Consider the following 13,877-nt stretch of genomic DNA (forward strand, 5'->3'; position numbering starts at 1 on the left):
GTCTGGAGCAGCAATATACCTTCCTCCTCCACTTTTGGATGCAAACCTCTTCCAAAGGGTGTTCCTCCGCTAGGACAATGTTGGGGACATGGGAACAGCCTGAATCTGTGAATATAGATGGGTTCAAGTCCTTTCAGGATGAGTGTATATTGAAATATAAACAGAAAATGCTGGAAATACTCAGCAGGTCAGGCACCATTTTGGAGAGAGAAACAGAGTCAACGTTTCAGGTCTGTGACTTTGCTGGAGCCAGCAGTCGACGCCTGGGGTGGGTACGTCATGCCCGGATGCATTTTGAGTTGGTTTTACCCGACTGGAACTCAGGTAGAAAGGGGAGGGAAATCCGTCCCAATGTCTCTTGACAACTCTTTACTACTAGTGAGAAATCTTGACAACGGTCTTGGTAATGATTCACATAACCTGATTTAATAATCCCATGGAACATAATTTGATTATATTTGATATAATGCATATCTTTGTGCCTCATTCATTAATTGAGGTAGCACAGAATTCTTGATATATATCTTTGTACGTATCAGTGTCACCTATGGCTCAGTTGGTAGCACCCTTGCCTGTGAGTCAGAAGGTTGTGGGTTCAAGTCCCACACTGAGACTCAAGCACAAAAAAATCTAGGCTGACAGTCCAGTGCAGTGCTGTTGGAGGTGCTGTTTTTCGGATGAGATGTTAAACTGAGGTGCTGTCTGCTCTCTCAGATGAGTGTAAAAGATCCCATGGCACTATTTCGGAGTTATCCCCGGTGTCCTGGCCAAAATGTATCCCTCAATCAGCATCACTAATACAGATCATTATTACATTGCTGTTTGTGGAACCTTGCTGTGTGCAAATTGGCTGCCACATATCCTACATTAGAATGTGATTTCACTTTAAAAAAGTAGTTCATTGGCTGTAAAGTGCTTTGGGACGTCTGGTGTCTGTGAAAGGCGCTTATATAAATACAAGTCTTGCTTTTCTTTCTTTCACTATTGCATATTTGTGAGCTGCTGCAGGCTTTAAAAGCCAGAGTGTCCTGGTGGCTGCTGGTATCACAACAAAATCACCTCCATCCATGCAGTGTTATCCTGTTGCACCAAAGTGTTTGTGAGAGTGGGCTATCCTTAAGCTAAGTGAAAAATACTGGCTGCCACTTTAATGCTCCTGCAGTCTCGAGGTACTCTCACAATGCTGAACCTGCAGTTTCTGTCAGCATTTTGTAACCCAGGCGTTCATCCATCATTAATACTGGAAATGACACGGAAGCTGTTATTATGTTGCTTGCATGTTATTTTAATGTCATTTGAATGCTTCTGCTTGTTTCAGGAGGGAGCTTCCCACTACCACCCCTTGAGCCCCAGGAAATGCATGTCATTTGCAAAAGGACAGGTATCCAGTGCGATGGGACTCTGCCTCCCTTGCTTCTCTGTAATGCCCCAGGAACTGACTCACCTGGGATGCTAGAGACAGGAAAACAGGCCCCAATAAATTATTTGAAATCAAAATGCTTGCCTCTGGCTCTTCTGTGCAGGATGTTGATTCATAATCATATGTGTGAGAAATAGGCATCCAGGATTGCTAGACATTGCAGGACATGGAAAGGATACAGCAATGTTAAGACAGGTGGTTGCCGAAATTCACCCCCACCCGAAATGGATCTCACCATCCGCTCCTGAAGTGTTATTTCTGCCGCGTCGGATGAGGTCGCCTCTTTCAGTAAATTCAGCTCTTTGTCGTTTTTTTTTTTAAACGGACTGGAAGTCGGTCATAATGGGGGTGGAAGTGGGGTGGTAAGTACTCTCGAGGGGTGAAAGTGGAGGCAGGATGGAGTCTCCGCGGCTATCAGTCACTTAAAGGGGAGAGAAGGAGCGATTCTTTAGGTTCGGTCCAGTGGGCCACCAGGGAGGGTTTCGGCTGGGCCAGTGGTCCGACACCCAAGAGGGGGTGCCAGGCTGCCTGTTGGTGGCCCGGCCGAACCCAGGGGCATAATTGTCCGGATGAACTGGAAGTCAGCAGGCAAAAGAAATAAAATGGTGGCCGCGGCAGTGGGCCCTCACCTTTAATGGCCGCCGCACAGCCAAGTCCCACACACAGAAAACAAGGTGCACCAACAGAAAAAGCTGTCGGGGACACCGCTCGGCGGATTGAAGATCTTTGCAGGTGAATTTGGCTGGAGGTGCGATGGAGGTGCAGGAGATCAACGGTGCACCCTTTGATGACATATTTAGGATGGTCAGCAGCAGCAGGATGGAAGTGGGGACTGCCAGAAAAATCCCTGAGCTAAATTTCACTGGTGGTGGCCATTGGGCCGGAAGTCGGCTGCCGCTCGACTCCGCTGCCTGACCGCTGCTTTCTGGCGGTAAGTGACCTTTTTGGGGAGCTGAATTTCGGCTCCATGTACTTCAGCCATTTCTTAACCATTTTCTCAATTTTTTTTCCCCATTGGCACTTAGGTACTCATGAGCTATTATGCCAGTTGTTCTCATTTTATTTACCCCCAGCACCGTTATTGGCAACAGTGAGTTTCCCCCCAAAATGCCCCTATCTGATATCTTTGGAAGTAGAACAAAGGGATCTAGGGATACAGGTGAACAAATCATTAAATACAACATCGCAGGTCAACAAAGCAATTAAAAATGCTAACAAAGCACTCGGATTTATTTCCAGGGGTACAAAATTTAAAAATAGTGAAGTTATATTAAACTTGTTTAGGATCCTGGTCAGGCTGCAATTAGAATACTGTGCACAGTTCTAGTCCCCATACTATAAAAAGGACAGAGAAGCACTGAAAAAAGTGCAATAAATATGGATGGTACCAGAACTGAGAAATTACAGCGACCTGTATCTGGAACGATTGAACAAGTTGGGGCTTTTTTTCATGAATGGTTTGTACAGCGTAGATGTGGAGAGAATGTTTCCACTTGTGCGGGAATCCCAAACTAGGGCCATAAATACAAGATAGTTACATAAGATAAGAACATAAGAAATAGGAACAGGAGTAGTCAATGTTCCCACTAATATTTTTTTGGGTGCATGGTCCCTTTAACGGGCTGTACGGCTCATTCAAATTTCCGCACATGTGCGGTTTTTCTATTGTAAAGCCACGGAGCGGCTTGTGAGGAACCTCCAGAGTGCTGCGCGACTGCGCAGTTTAACGGGAGCATTGGTATTCGGCCATTCGGCCCTTCGACTCTGCTCAGCCATTCAATAAGATCATTGCCGATCTTCTACCTCAAATCCACTTTCTTGCCCAATCTCCATATCTCTCGATTCCCATAGAGTCCAAAAAAATCTATCAATCTCTGGCCGTGAAATTCGGCCCATTTGCCGCAGCTGTTAAGGCTGGTTTGGATGAAAAAATGGCGGCCGCCTTGCTTTCACCCACTTCTGGCGTAGAACGCGGAGGCTGCTATTTTGAGCAGGTCGGAAATGCTGCTGGTTCCTGTGCTCACTCCAGATATGGTAATTAGTCAGATTGTGACGTCAGTGTGCAATGCTGAATTGGCGCAGAATCTGGTATTTTGGCTGTCACCGCTCCTTCTAATGCCCTCTCCAAAGCCGCACAGCTGAACGTGCAACTGTACGATGGACCCCTGTCAGCGCTTCTTAAAGAGACATGCGCAACTTTCAGGTAAGTTTAGATTTTTGATTTTGTACTGGTTTCTTTACACTTTATTGGAGTAGTGGCTTGGTGTAAGACATTTAAAAATTGCTAAAGTGTGCAGGGAGTACTGCTTGATATTTGCAACACTGGCTCTTAACTAAGGCCTCTGAAAACAACACTTGCTCACAGTCATGGGGGCTCTGGTTGCAGTCCCTCTTGGGCTGCAGCATGACATGGAGATGGAGCAGAGGCAGCAAAGGGGACAAGTCGCTAGCAGTGGGAGGAGGGGGAGCAACAGGAGGAAGAGGAGGAAGCAGAAGAGGAGAAAGCGGAAGCAAGGAGACAACCCAGCAGCCCTTTTCAGGCCGGGATATCCAGGATCAAATCATCCGCATGTGGTATCAGTGAACACAAGCCCAATTCCCCTTTCAACATTTGTCCCACACCTTACCTTCCCTCTGTTACTGACTATCACCATGTCCTCTTGGCCACAATGCTGAAATAAAAGTCACCACAAAGCAAACTTTACAATCCCACTTTATCCATATATGCATGCAATATTACATCAAAAAATTAACTAATCACCCTTGTGGATTCCCTTAATGAGTGTCTTGTGTGTGCTTTTGCCTATCCTAGTGCTCTTATGCAGTGCTACCCCAGTGGCTGCAGCATGGCTGGTGGAAGGGTGCTGACTTTCAGTGGGGGACACTGCAGATGGCCTTGGAGGACGACCTCGAGGAGTTGATGGCTGGGAGTGTCAAATCGAGTGACGGTGTTTCTTCTTCTTCACTCTCCTCTCCCTGTTTTGTTGAACCATTGGCTGGGCGGGCTGGATTTTTGGGATGTGTGAAATGAGGGTAGGGTAGGGTTGTGGTAATGGGAGGGGGTAAAGCAAGAAGTACATGCGTACACCATGTACAGCGTGTAAATCAGAAGATATTGTGGGATGCCCAGTCATAGTAAGTCATGTGAAAGAAGGTATGCCCGGGTGATTAACAGCCAGCACATTCTGATTGGACTCACCTGCTAAGATCCCACTATCTACCACTCTAGGCGTGGAAACACCTACATTCACTGGTCATTAGAGAACTTGATGCAGAGTTGTGTTATCTGCTGCACAGATATGTACAGCTGCCATGCAGAATAGGACTGGCACATCTGGTGACAGTAATGGTCAGCTATGGCCTGAACTTTGCTCAATTATTGCAATGCTGACCTATGAGGATGATGTGTTAGAATGGCAACCCCCCCTTACAACTATCTTCACTTCCACAACAGCAACTATCAAGCAGTCACTTGCATGCAGACTCACGCCTGCACCTTAGATTTCATTTCCATTAATTTTTCCCAGTGCTTCGATTCTGACGCCTCCGTTTAATTATTTGCACCATTTCTTTCATCTACGTGCAATTTTCTGCTCCCTCTGTGTAAGCTTGCACCTGTGCCACAGGCGGGTGTACAGCAAAAGTATGTCCGTGCCAGGGTGTCCCTGGAGATGGAGCAAGCGGTGTCCACTGGTACGCTCGTGGCCTTCCACGAGAGGTGGGCACTGGAGGGACTGGAGTGCATCATTTCAGCAGGGAACAAAATTTTAAGTTAATTTGATTTGTCAAGGTTCCCTTTAATATTTGTTAGTTAATTTGTGTTTTTTTGTGCCCTTACAAAAAGGGCACTTGAATTAACGTTCTCCCAAAACTAGTTGTACAACAAAAGTTAATTCTCTACACATATCCCAATCTGCACTTTTTAAAATTTACTCTTGGGATATGCACGTCCCTAGTTTCCCTTCGAAAGTGGCGGTGGGCCTTAAAGTATTGATTGTCTGTACAACCTAATGGCCTGATAAACTACCATAAGGCACGAAGAGTCAACTTCGTACTGTGAGACTTTCGTTGTGTAGAGGTGGTCGGTTCCCTTCCCTGAAGGGCATTAGTGAATCAGCTGGGATTTTATATCAAACTGGCTGTGCCTTGGTCATTTTGTTTTTCCTGATTTATTAAATTCAGTTTTACAACTTGCCTGGTCGGATTATGAACTCAAGGCCTCTGGGTTATTAGTCCAGTACCATAACTACTATAAAAAACAACCCCATCTGAAGCTATGCATAATTATGAGAATAAGCTGACCATTAAAAATTTGGGTTCAAAAGCCACACATCTATTTGTGTTCCAATAACACTTATTTCAAACTATTTGGGTGTAAACTGCACCCAAATTGGAAAATTGAGGCTTGTGACACATTTATTTGATACAGGCCTTATATAATGATTCCTATCGGCAGCAGGCTAAAATTCATATGAATATCTGGTATGAACCAGAAATATGTATGAAGTTTCTTTTCTTGGAACAGGAGATTTAGTAAGAGAATGATTGTAGCCACAATGAGTAGCATTCAATATCATTACGGATCTTATGACGGACTGATAACCTCCATCTATTCCCAACAAACAACAGGTTTGATTGGCACAGCATTGTTATTTCTGGGTTTTAGATAAGTGCCTGCATTTCTGACACCCAGCAATTCAACCCACTGTAGCACAGAAGTCCGCCTGTTCAAGTCACCGGTGTAAAAGAAGGAAAAAGGGTTAAGGAGCCAAAGAGATTATTTTTGCTCTAATCTTTCTTATAATCTTAGGTGCAACTGAACTGCTTTTGTCAATATGAAGGCTTCTGTTAGGGGGAGATGGGAAGGCTTCCTCTCCCACTGATATAGAGGGTCGACGCTCGCCCCAGCCCACGTAGCAATTCTCGAAGTTAGCAGACAGAGACGGATGGCAAAGTATAACGATCTTTATTACGAATGTCCGGGAACACCTCTTATCACAGTAGCCTGTGAGTGAAGATGCTCTCCGAACAGCACAATCATACAACTCTTATACATTTCAAAACCCCTCTGTTCCCGGACAAGACCTCCCTAGATTTCTAATTGAACTACCTTATCAGTGCTACTTCTCTAATTGGACTACCTTATTAGTGCTACTTTGGATTGACAGGCCTAGACCCTCGTGACCGCTTTTGGCCGTGACTAGAATGACTTCATTAGGTCGGAATTTGTTATACATTTCCTTGGTGCCTCGAGCCTCTTCGCAAGGTCTTATCAATGTCTGTTTAGGTTCTCACATCGTATCCTGTCGGAATATTATTGAATTGATAACTTCTGGAGCCTTGGTACAAGGCCGATGAGGGGCCTTTTACCTCCTTATGGGCCATTGCAGGAACCAGCACTTTAACCCTTGTCCCGCTGGTACCCCTAATGCCAAATTTCTCTTACAGCTTCCAATTCAACTTGAAGCATGGGGCATTCATTATAACCATGTTAGATAAGGCAATTGTTCCTGTTCTTATAAATCAAGTGTGTCTACAAGTTCATTAAAAACTCCTGCACATTTTCACTTTTGATCTACTATACTCATTTTAGGGATGTATATTCTCTGCCAGTTGAAATATTCATTTCCATTAATTTATCTACTAATTTTCATCTGCATTCCTCACCATGATTTTGATATTATCATTCATTTTCTACTGGGGATGCAGTTGAACAGTGATTGTGATGTGATGGTTGCTTGGTTATTCTGTAAAATGGATAGTGTTTATTTCTCATTGTGCCTAATATTGCATATACATTGAACTAATTACTCCAATTGTTAATGATAAATTTAAAGGTTTGCATTGTTTTTCCTCTTTAGAAGTAGAAGTAGCTTCAAAGAAAAAAGTAGCTGCTCCAGCATTGGCAGTAAAACCAGGTGGGTAAAGGTATATGCAGCAATGAACATTGATTTTCATCCCTGATGAGGCAAAAGAGGTCTGAATTTTGAAGGATGAAGGCATTGTGGCAACTTCCAGCATATTGGATGTTGTCATGAAGGATCCTCTGCATGTTCGCAATCTGTACATTCAGGGAGTGCAAGCCCTTTCTGCTGAGGAAGTTGAAGGGTGTTTTCTGTAAAGGCTCACAAAGCAACATGTGTGCCATCAATTGCACTCTGGACTTTGGAAAAGCCAGCAACCCTGTATAAATGGAAGGTCCAATATCACTGCTGCTTTGCTGTGATGCCAAAGGTGATGAATTTCCCAGCTCTTCTATAAAGTACATCAGTCATCTGATGAATGTATGCCTGCACTGCAGCCTGGCTGATATTCTGGAGATCACATGTCTGTGAAAGTTGAGTGCAGTGGTCACCTTCATTGCCACAGAGCAGGTGACCGTGGCTGCAGATCCTTACACAGTAAATGGTAGAGCTACCCTGTTGTCTCTTTGGTGAAGTGCTATCTTTTTATATACATCTCCTCACTGTGGTCCAAATCTCCCAATGGTCTCATACTCTCAGAAGCAGTCAGAAATAAATCCAAGATTGTGTAGCAGTTAGTCAAAAATCACTGGAAAAGGACGTTCCATGCTGCAAGAATCACAATTGAAACTTTCCATACTGCTCAGGCTCACACACTCCCCACTTCTGCCTGTCTCCACTGATCTTGACAACTGCTGCACCTTATAATTCTCAGTCTAATTTATCCCGAGTGCTTTGTGAGTGCATAACACAGAAATTCAGGGCTGCAGCACCACTGGCCCTCAATGTAAAATGTGTTAACTCGGAACTCATTAGGAAGATTGCAAAAAAGGCCAAACAACATGAAGGAATTCTGCGCAATTGAAGCCAAAACATTTTAGAAACGGCTACTGCCCTATTTTGTTGCCAAAAATCATTACTTTCCCTGACTATACCCAAAACCATCTGGAAATTCAGGGCCACTGTCTTTCTCTACTATCTTGCCCAGCAGATTATTCCAATTTATCATCCTTTGAGTGAAGAAATTCTGTCTAATATATATGTAAAATTTATTTTTCGCTAATTAAAATTGATGTTCTCTAGTTCTATTTTCCTGTCTAACTTGAGGCGCACAACATTTTGAGGCCTAGGCCTTGTTTACACACAACTGGTGAGCTCCGGGCATCAAATGGAGCTCACCAGTTGTGGGAGTGCAGGAAATCAGCCGTCTCCTAAGCTGAACTGGATAAAAATCGGAGCCTGGATCGGGAGGGCATCCTTTGGTGGAGGGGGACTCGCATGGGCCACTTGTGGGCCAAAGTTATTTGAGGGGCTGGGAAGGGACAGGAGTGCAGCTTCTGCCCCACCAAAAATAAAAGTAGAAATACCCTGGTTCATTTTCTGAGCCGTCTTTATCTCTCAATTTCTTCTGTCCCCCTGAATCATGCACATGAAAACAGTGATTCAGAATCAATGAATGAATAACAACATTTCTGGTTTGATATTACTATACATGAAGATCTGCCACTTGGGGAAGATATCAGATGGTCATTAATACCCATAGAATGGTTTCACAACCAAAGTCTTCAGTTAAGGACAGAACATCAGGGGAAAATTGGAAGGGAGAAGAAGTGATAAAAACACTGAACTCCCATTCTCGAGTGCAGGATTTTGAGTCCTGGCAACATTCCTGAGTTAGACTTGTGAGAGTTGGAGGCCACGGAGAGGCCATGACTAACTATTGAGTCACGTCACTTAGATGAAAAATTCTGAGAAAGGAATCAGATAAATGGCAAAAGAGAAAGGAAGTACATTTCTGAATTCAATTGGAATTGGGTATGGGGAGTAAAGAGGAGAATGGGATTAAATGGGGTATCCTATGGGGATAAAATCACCAGTGCAGACTTGATGGGCTGAATGTGTTATAATGGTCTATTTCTGGACATGTGTGAGACCAGTGCAGATTATCTGCGGCTATACTGATATGCTTGTAAATAATGGGGGAAAATTGCGGTCAGAGGCTTCCTTCGGACAAACGCCTCCGACCAAAATTTTTTTAACGAAAATACCTGGTGGTCACGGAGGCACTTGCGATTGCGTTCGGAGGCCTTTCGCGTATGGGGAGATGACTTGCCAGTATGTACAGAAATACTGGAGCCACATGGGCCTGGACCACAAATCACTAGGTAGTATTCTCATTGATAAAAATGGGATCTCCGTTTGTGCGAGTTCTATCCTTACTATCAATGAGAAAACCCTCATAAAACAAGAAACAAAACATAACAAATGAAAAAAAAAACTCATATGTTTAAAATTAATTGAAATTAAATGTTTTAGAAAAGAAAATATTTTGGGGGAAATTTTTTATGTGTTTTAATAGGGTTAAAATTAAACTTACCTTAATGGACAGGATTTATAACATAAAAATGAATGATTAAATTTAATTTTTATATGTTTTAAAACGCTTACACTGGCAGACATTTAAAAAGATATTTCATCACTCTCAACAAAAATATATCCCAATGAGAAGGAAAGACTGTAAAAGAAGGGATAACCATCCGTGGCTAATTAAGGAAATAAGGGATGGTATCAAATTGAAAACAAGGGCATACAAAGTGGCCAAGACGAGTGGGAGACCAGAGGATTGGGAAAATTTTAAAAGCCAGCAAAGAACGACAAAAAAATAATAAAGAGAGGGAAGATAGATTATAGAAACATAGAAACATAGAAAATAGGTGCAGGAGCAGGCCATTCAGCCCTTCTAGCCTGCACCGCCATTTAATGAGTTCATGGCTGAACATGAAACTTAAGTATCCCCTTCCTGCTTTCTCGCCATACCCCTTGATCCCCCAAGTAGTAAGGACTTCATCAACTCCCTTTTGAATATATTTAGTGAATTGACCTCAACTACTTTCTGTGGTAGAGAATTCCACAGGTTCACCACTCTCTGGGTGAAGAAGTTTCTCCTCATCTCGGTCCTAAATGGCTTACCCCTTATCCTTAGACTGTGACCCCTGGTTCTGGACTTCCCCAACATCGGGAACATTCTTCCTGCATCTAACCTGTCTAAACCCATCAGAATTTGAAACGTTTCTATGAGGTCCCCTCTCATTCTTCTGAACTTCAGTGAATACAAGCCCAGTTGATCCAGTCTTTCTTGATAGGTCAGTCCCACCATCCCGGGAATCAGTCTGATGAATCTTCGCTGCACTCCCTCAATAGCAAGAATGTCCATCCTCAAGTTAGGAGACCAAAACTGTACACAATACTCCAGGTGTAGCCTCACCAAGGCCCTGTACAACTGTAGCAACACCTCCCTGCCCCTGTACACAAATCCCCTCGCTATGAAGGCCAACATGCCATTTGCTTTCTTAACCGCCTGCTGTACCTGCACGCCAACCTTCAATGACTGATGTACCATGACACCCAGGTCTCGTTGCACCTTCCCTTTTCCTAATCTGTCACCATTCAGATAATAGTCTGTCTCTCTGTTTTTACCACCAAAGTGGATAACCTCACATTTATCCACATTATATTTCATCTGCCATGCATTTGCCCACTCACCTAACCTATCCAAGTCACTCTGCAGCCTCATAGCATCCTCCTCGCAGCTCACACTGCCACCCAACTTAGTGTCATCCGCAAATTTGGAGATACTACATTTAATCCCCTCGTCTAAATCATTAACCCCACTAGTCACTGCCTGCCATTCTGAAAAGTACCCATTTACTCTTTGCTTCCTGTCTGCCAACCAGTTCTCAATCCACGTCAGCACACTACCCCCAATCCCATGTGCTTTAACTTTGCACATTAATCTCTTGTGTGGGACCTTGTCGAAAGCCTTCTGAAAGTCCAAATATACCACATCAACTGGTTCTCCTTTGTCCACTTTACTGGAAACATCCTCAAAAAATTCCAGAAGATTTGTCAAGCATGATTTCCCTTTCACAAATCCATGCTGACTTGAACCTATCATGTCACCATTTTCCAAATGCGCTGCTATGACATCCTTAATAATTGATTCCATCATTTTACCCACTACTGAGGTCAGGCTGACCGGTCTATAATTCCCTGTTTTCTCTCTCCCTCCTTTTTGAAAAAGTGGGGTTACATTGGCTATCCTCCACTCGATAGGAACTGATCCAGAGTCAATGGAATGTTGGAAAATGACTTTCAATGTATCCGCTATTTCCAAGGCCACCTCCTTAAGTACTCTGGGATGCAGTCCATCAGACCCTGGGGATTTATCGGCCTTCAATCCCATCAATTTCCCCAACACAATTTCCCGACTAATAAAGATTTCCCTCAGTTCCTCCTCCTTACTAGACCCTCTGATCCCTTTTATATCCGGAAGGTTGTTTGTGTCCTCCTTAGTGAATACTGAACCAAAGTACTTGTTCAATTGGTCTGCCATTTCTTTGTTCCCCGTTATGACTTCCCCTGATTCTGACTGCAGGGGACCTACGTTTGTCTTTACTAACCTTTTTCTCTTTACATACCTATAGAAATTTTTGCAATCCGCCTTAATGTTCCCTGCAAGCTTCTTCTCGTACTTCATTTTCCCTGCCCTAATCAAACCCTTTGTCCTCCTCTGCTGAGTTCTAAATTTCTCCCAGTCCCCAGGATCGCTGCTATTTCTGGCCAATTTGTATGCCACTTCCTTGGCTTTAATACTATCCCTGATTTCCCTAGATAGCCACGGTTGAGCCACCTTCCCTTTTTAATTTTTATGCCAGACAGGAATATACAATTGTTGTAATTCATCCATGCGGTCTCTAAATGTCTGCCATTGCCCATCCACAGTCAACCCCTTAAGTATCATTCGCCAATCTATCCTAGCCAATTCACGCCTCATACCTTCAAAGTTACCCTTCTTTAAGTTCTGGACCATGGTCTTTGAATTAACTGTATCATTCTCCATCCTAATGCAGAATTCCACCATATTATGGTCACTCTTCCCCAAGGGGCCTCACACAATGAGATTGCTAATTAGTCCTCTCTCATTACACAACGCCCAGTCTAAGATGGCCTCCCCCTAGTTGGTTCCTCGACATATTGGTCTAGAAAACCATCCCTTATGCACTCCAGGAAATCCTCCTCCACCGTATTGCTTCCAGTTTGGCTAGCCCAATCTATGTGCATATTAAAGTCACCCATTATAACTGCTGCACCTTTATTGCATGCACCCCTAATTTCCTGTTTGATGCCCTCTCCAACATCACTACTACTGTTTGGAGGTCTGTACACAACTCCCACTAATGTTTTTTGCCCTTTGGTGTTCTGCAGCTCGACCTATATAGATTCCACATCATCCAAGCTAATGTCTTTCCTAACTATTGCATTAATCTCCTCTTTAACCAGCAATGCTACCCCATCTCCTTTTCCTTTTATTCTATCCTTCCTGAATGTTGAATACCCCTGGATGTTGAGTTGCCAGCCCTGATCATCCTGGAGCCACGTCTCCGTAATCCCAATCACATCATATTTGTTAACATCTATTTGCATAGTTAATTCATCCACCTTATTGCGGATACTCCTTGCATTAAGACACAAAGCCTTTCGGCTTGTTTTTTTAACACTCTTTGTCTTTTTTGAATTTTGCTGTACAGTGGCCCTTTTTGTTCTTTGCCTTGGGTTCTCTGCCCTCCACTTTTCCTCATCTCCTTTCTGTCTTTTGCTTTTGTCTCCTTTTTGTCTCCCTCTGTCTCCCTGCATTGGTTCCCATCCCCCGCCATATTAGTTTAACTCCTCCCCAACAGCACTAGCAAACACTCCCCCTAGGACATTGGTTCTGGTCCTGCCCAGGTGCAGCCCGTCCGGTTTGTACTGGTCCCACCTCCCCCAGAACCGGTTCCAATGCCCCAGGAATTTGAATCCCTCCCTGCTGCACCACTGCTCAAGCCACGTATTCATCTGCGCTATCCTGCGATTCCTACTCTGACTAGCACGTGGCACTGGTAGCAATCCCGAGATTACTACTTTTGAGGTCCTACTTTTTAATTTAGCTCCTAGCTCCTTAAATTCGTTTCGTTGGACCTCATCCCTTTTTTTTACCTATGTCATTGGTACCAATGTGCACCACGACAACTGGCTGTTCTCCCTCCCATTTCAGAATGTCCTGCACCCGCTCCGAGACACCCTTGACCCTTGCACCAGGGAGGTAACATACCATCCTGGAGTCTCGGTTGCGGCCGCAGAAACGCCTATCTATTCCCCTCACCATTGAATCCCCTATCACTATCGCGCTCCCACTCTTTTTCCTGCCCTCCTGTGCAGCAGAGCCAGCCACGGTGCCGTGAACTTGGCTGCTGCTGCCCTCCCCTGATGAGTCATCCCCCCCAACAGTACTCAAAGCGGTGTATCTGTTTTGCAGGGGGATGACCACAGGGGACCCCTGCACTACCTTCCTTGCACTGCTCTTCCTGCTGGTCTTCCATTCCCTATCTGGCTGTGGACCCTTCTCCTGCGGTAAGACCAACTCACTACACGTGATACTCACGTCATTCTCAGCATCG

The 13,877-nt window shown here is 44.2% G+C and overlaps 1 protein-coding gene across 1 annotated transcript in view; it reads left to right on the top strand.

Annotated features, from left to right (window-relative positions):
• LOC139266620 (triadin-like) overlaps positions 1-13,877 on the top strand; it is a 563,562-nt gene that overhangs the window by 172,460 nt on the left and 377,225 nt on the right. The window contains exon 9 of the mRNA XM_070884212.1: positions 7,282-7,338. Coding sequence (XP_070740313.1) covers positions 7,282-7,338 — 57 coding nt within the window. The remainder of the gene's footprint in view (positions 1-7,281; positions 7,339-13,877) is intronic.

This window comes from Pristiophorus japonicus, chromosome 7, assembly GCF_044704955.1.
Source record: "Pristiophorus japonicus isolate sPriJap1 chromosome 7, sPriJap1.hap1, whole genome shotgun sequence".
NCBI lineage: Eukaryota > Metazoa > Chordata > Chondrichthyes > Pristiophoridae > Pristiophorus > Pristiophorus japonicus.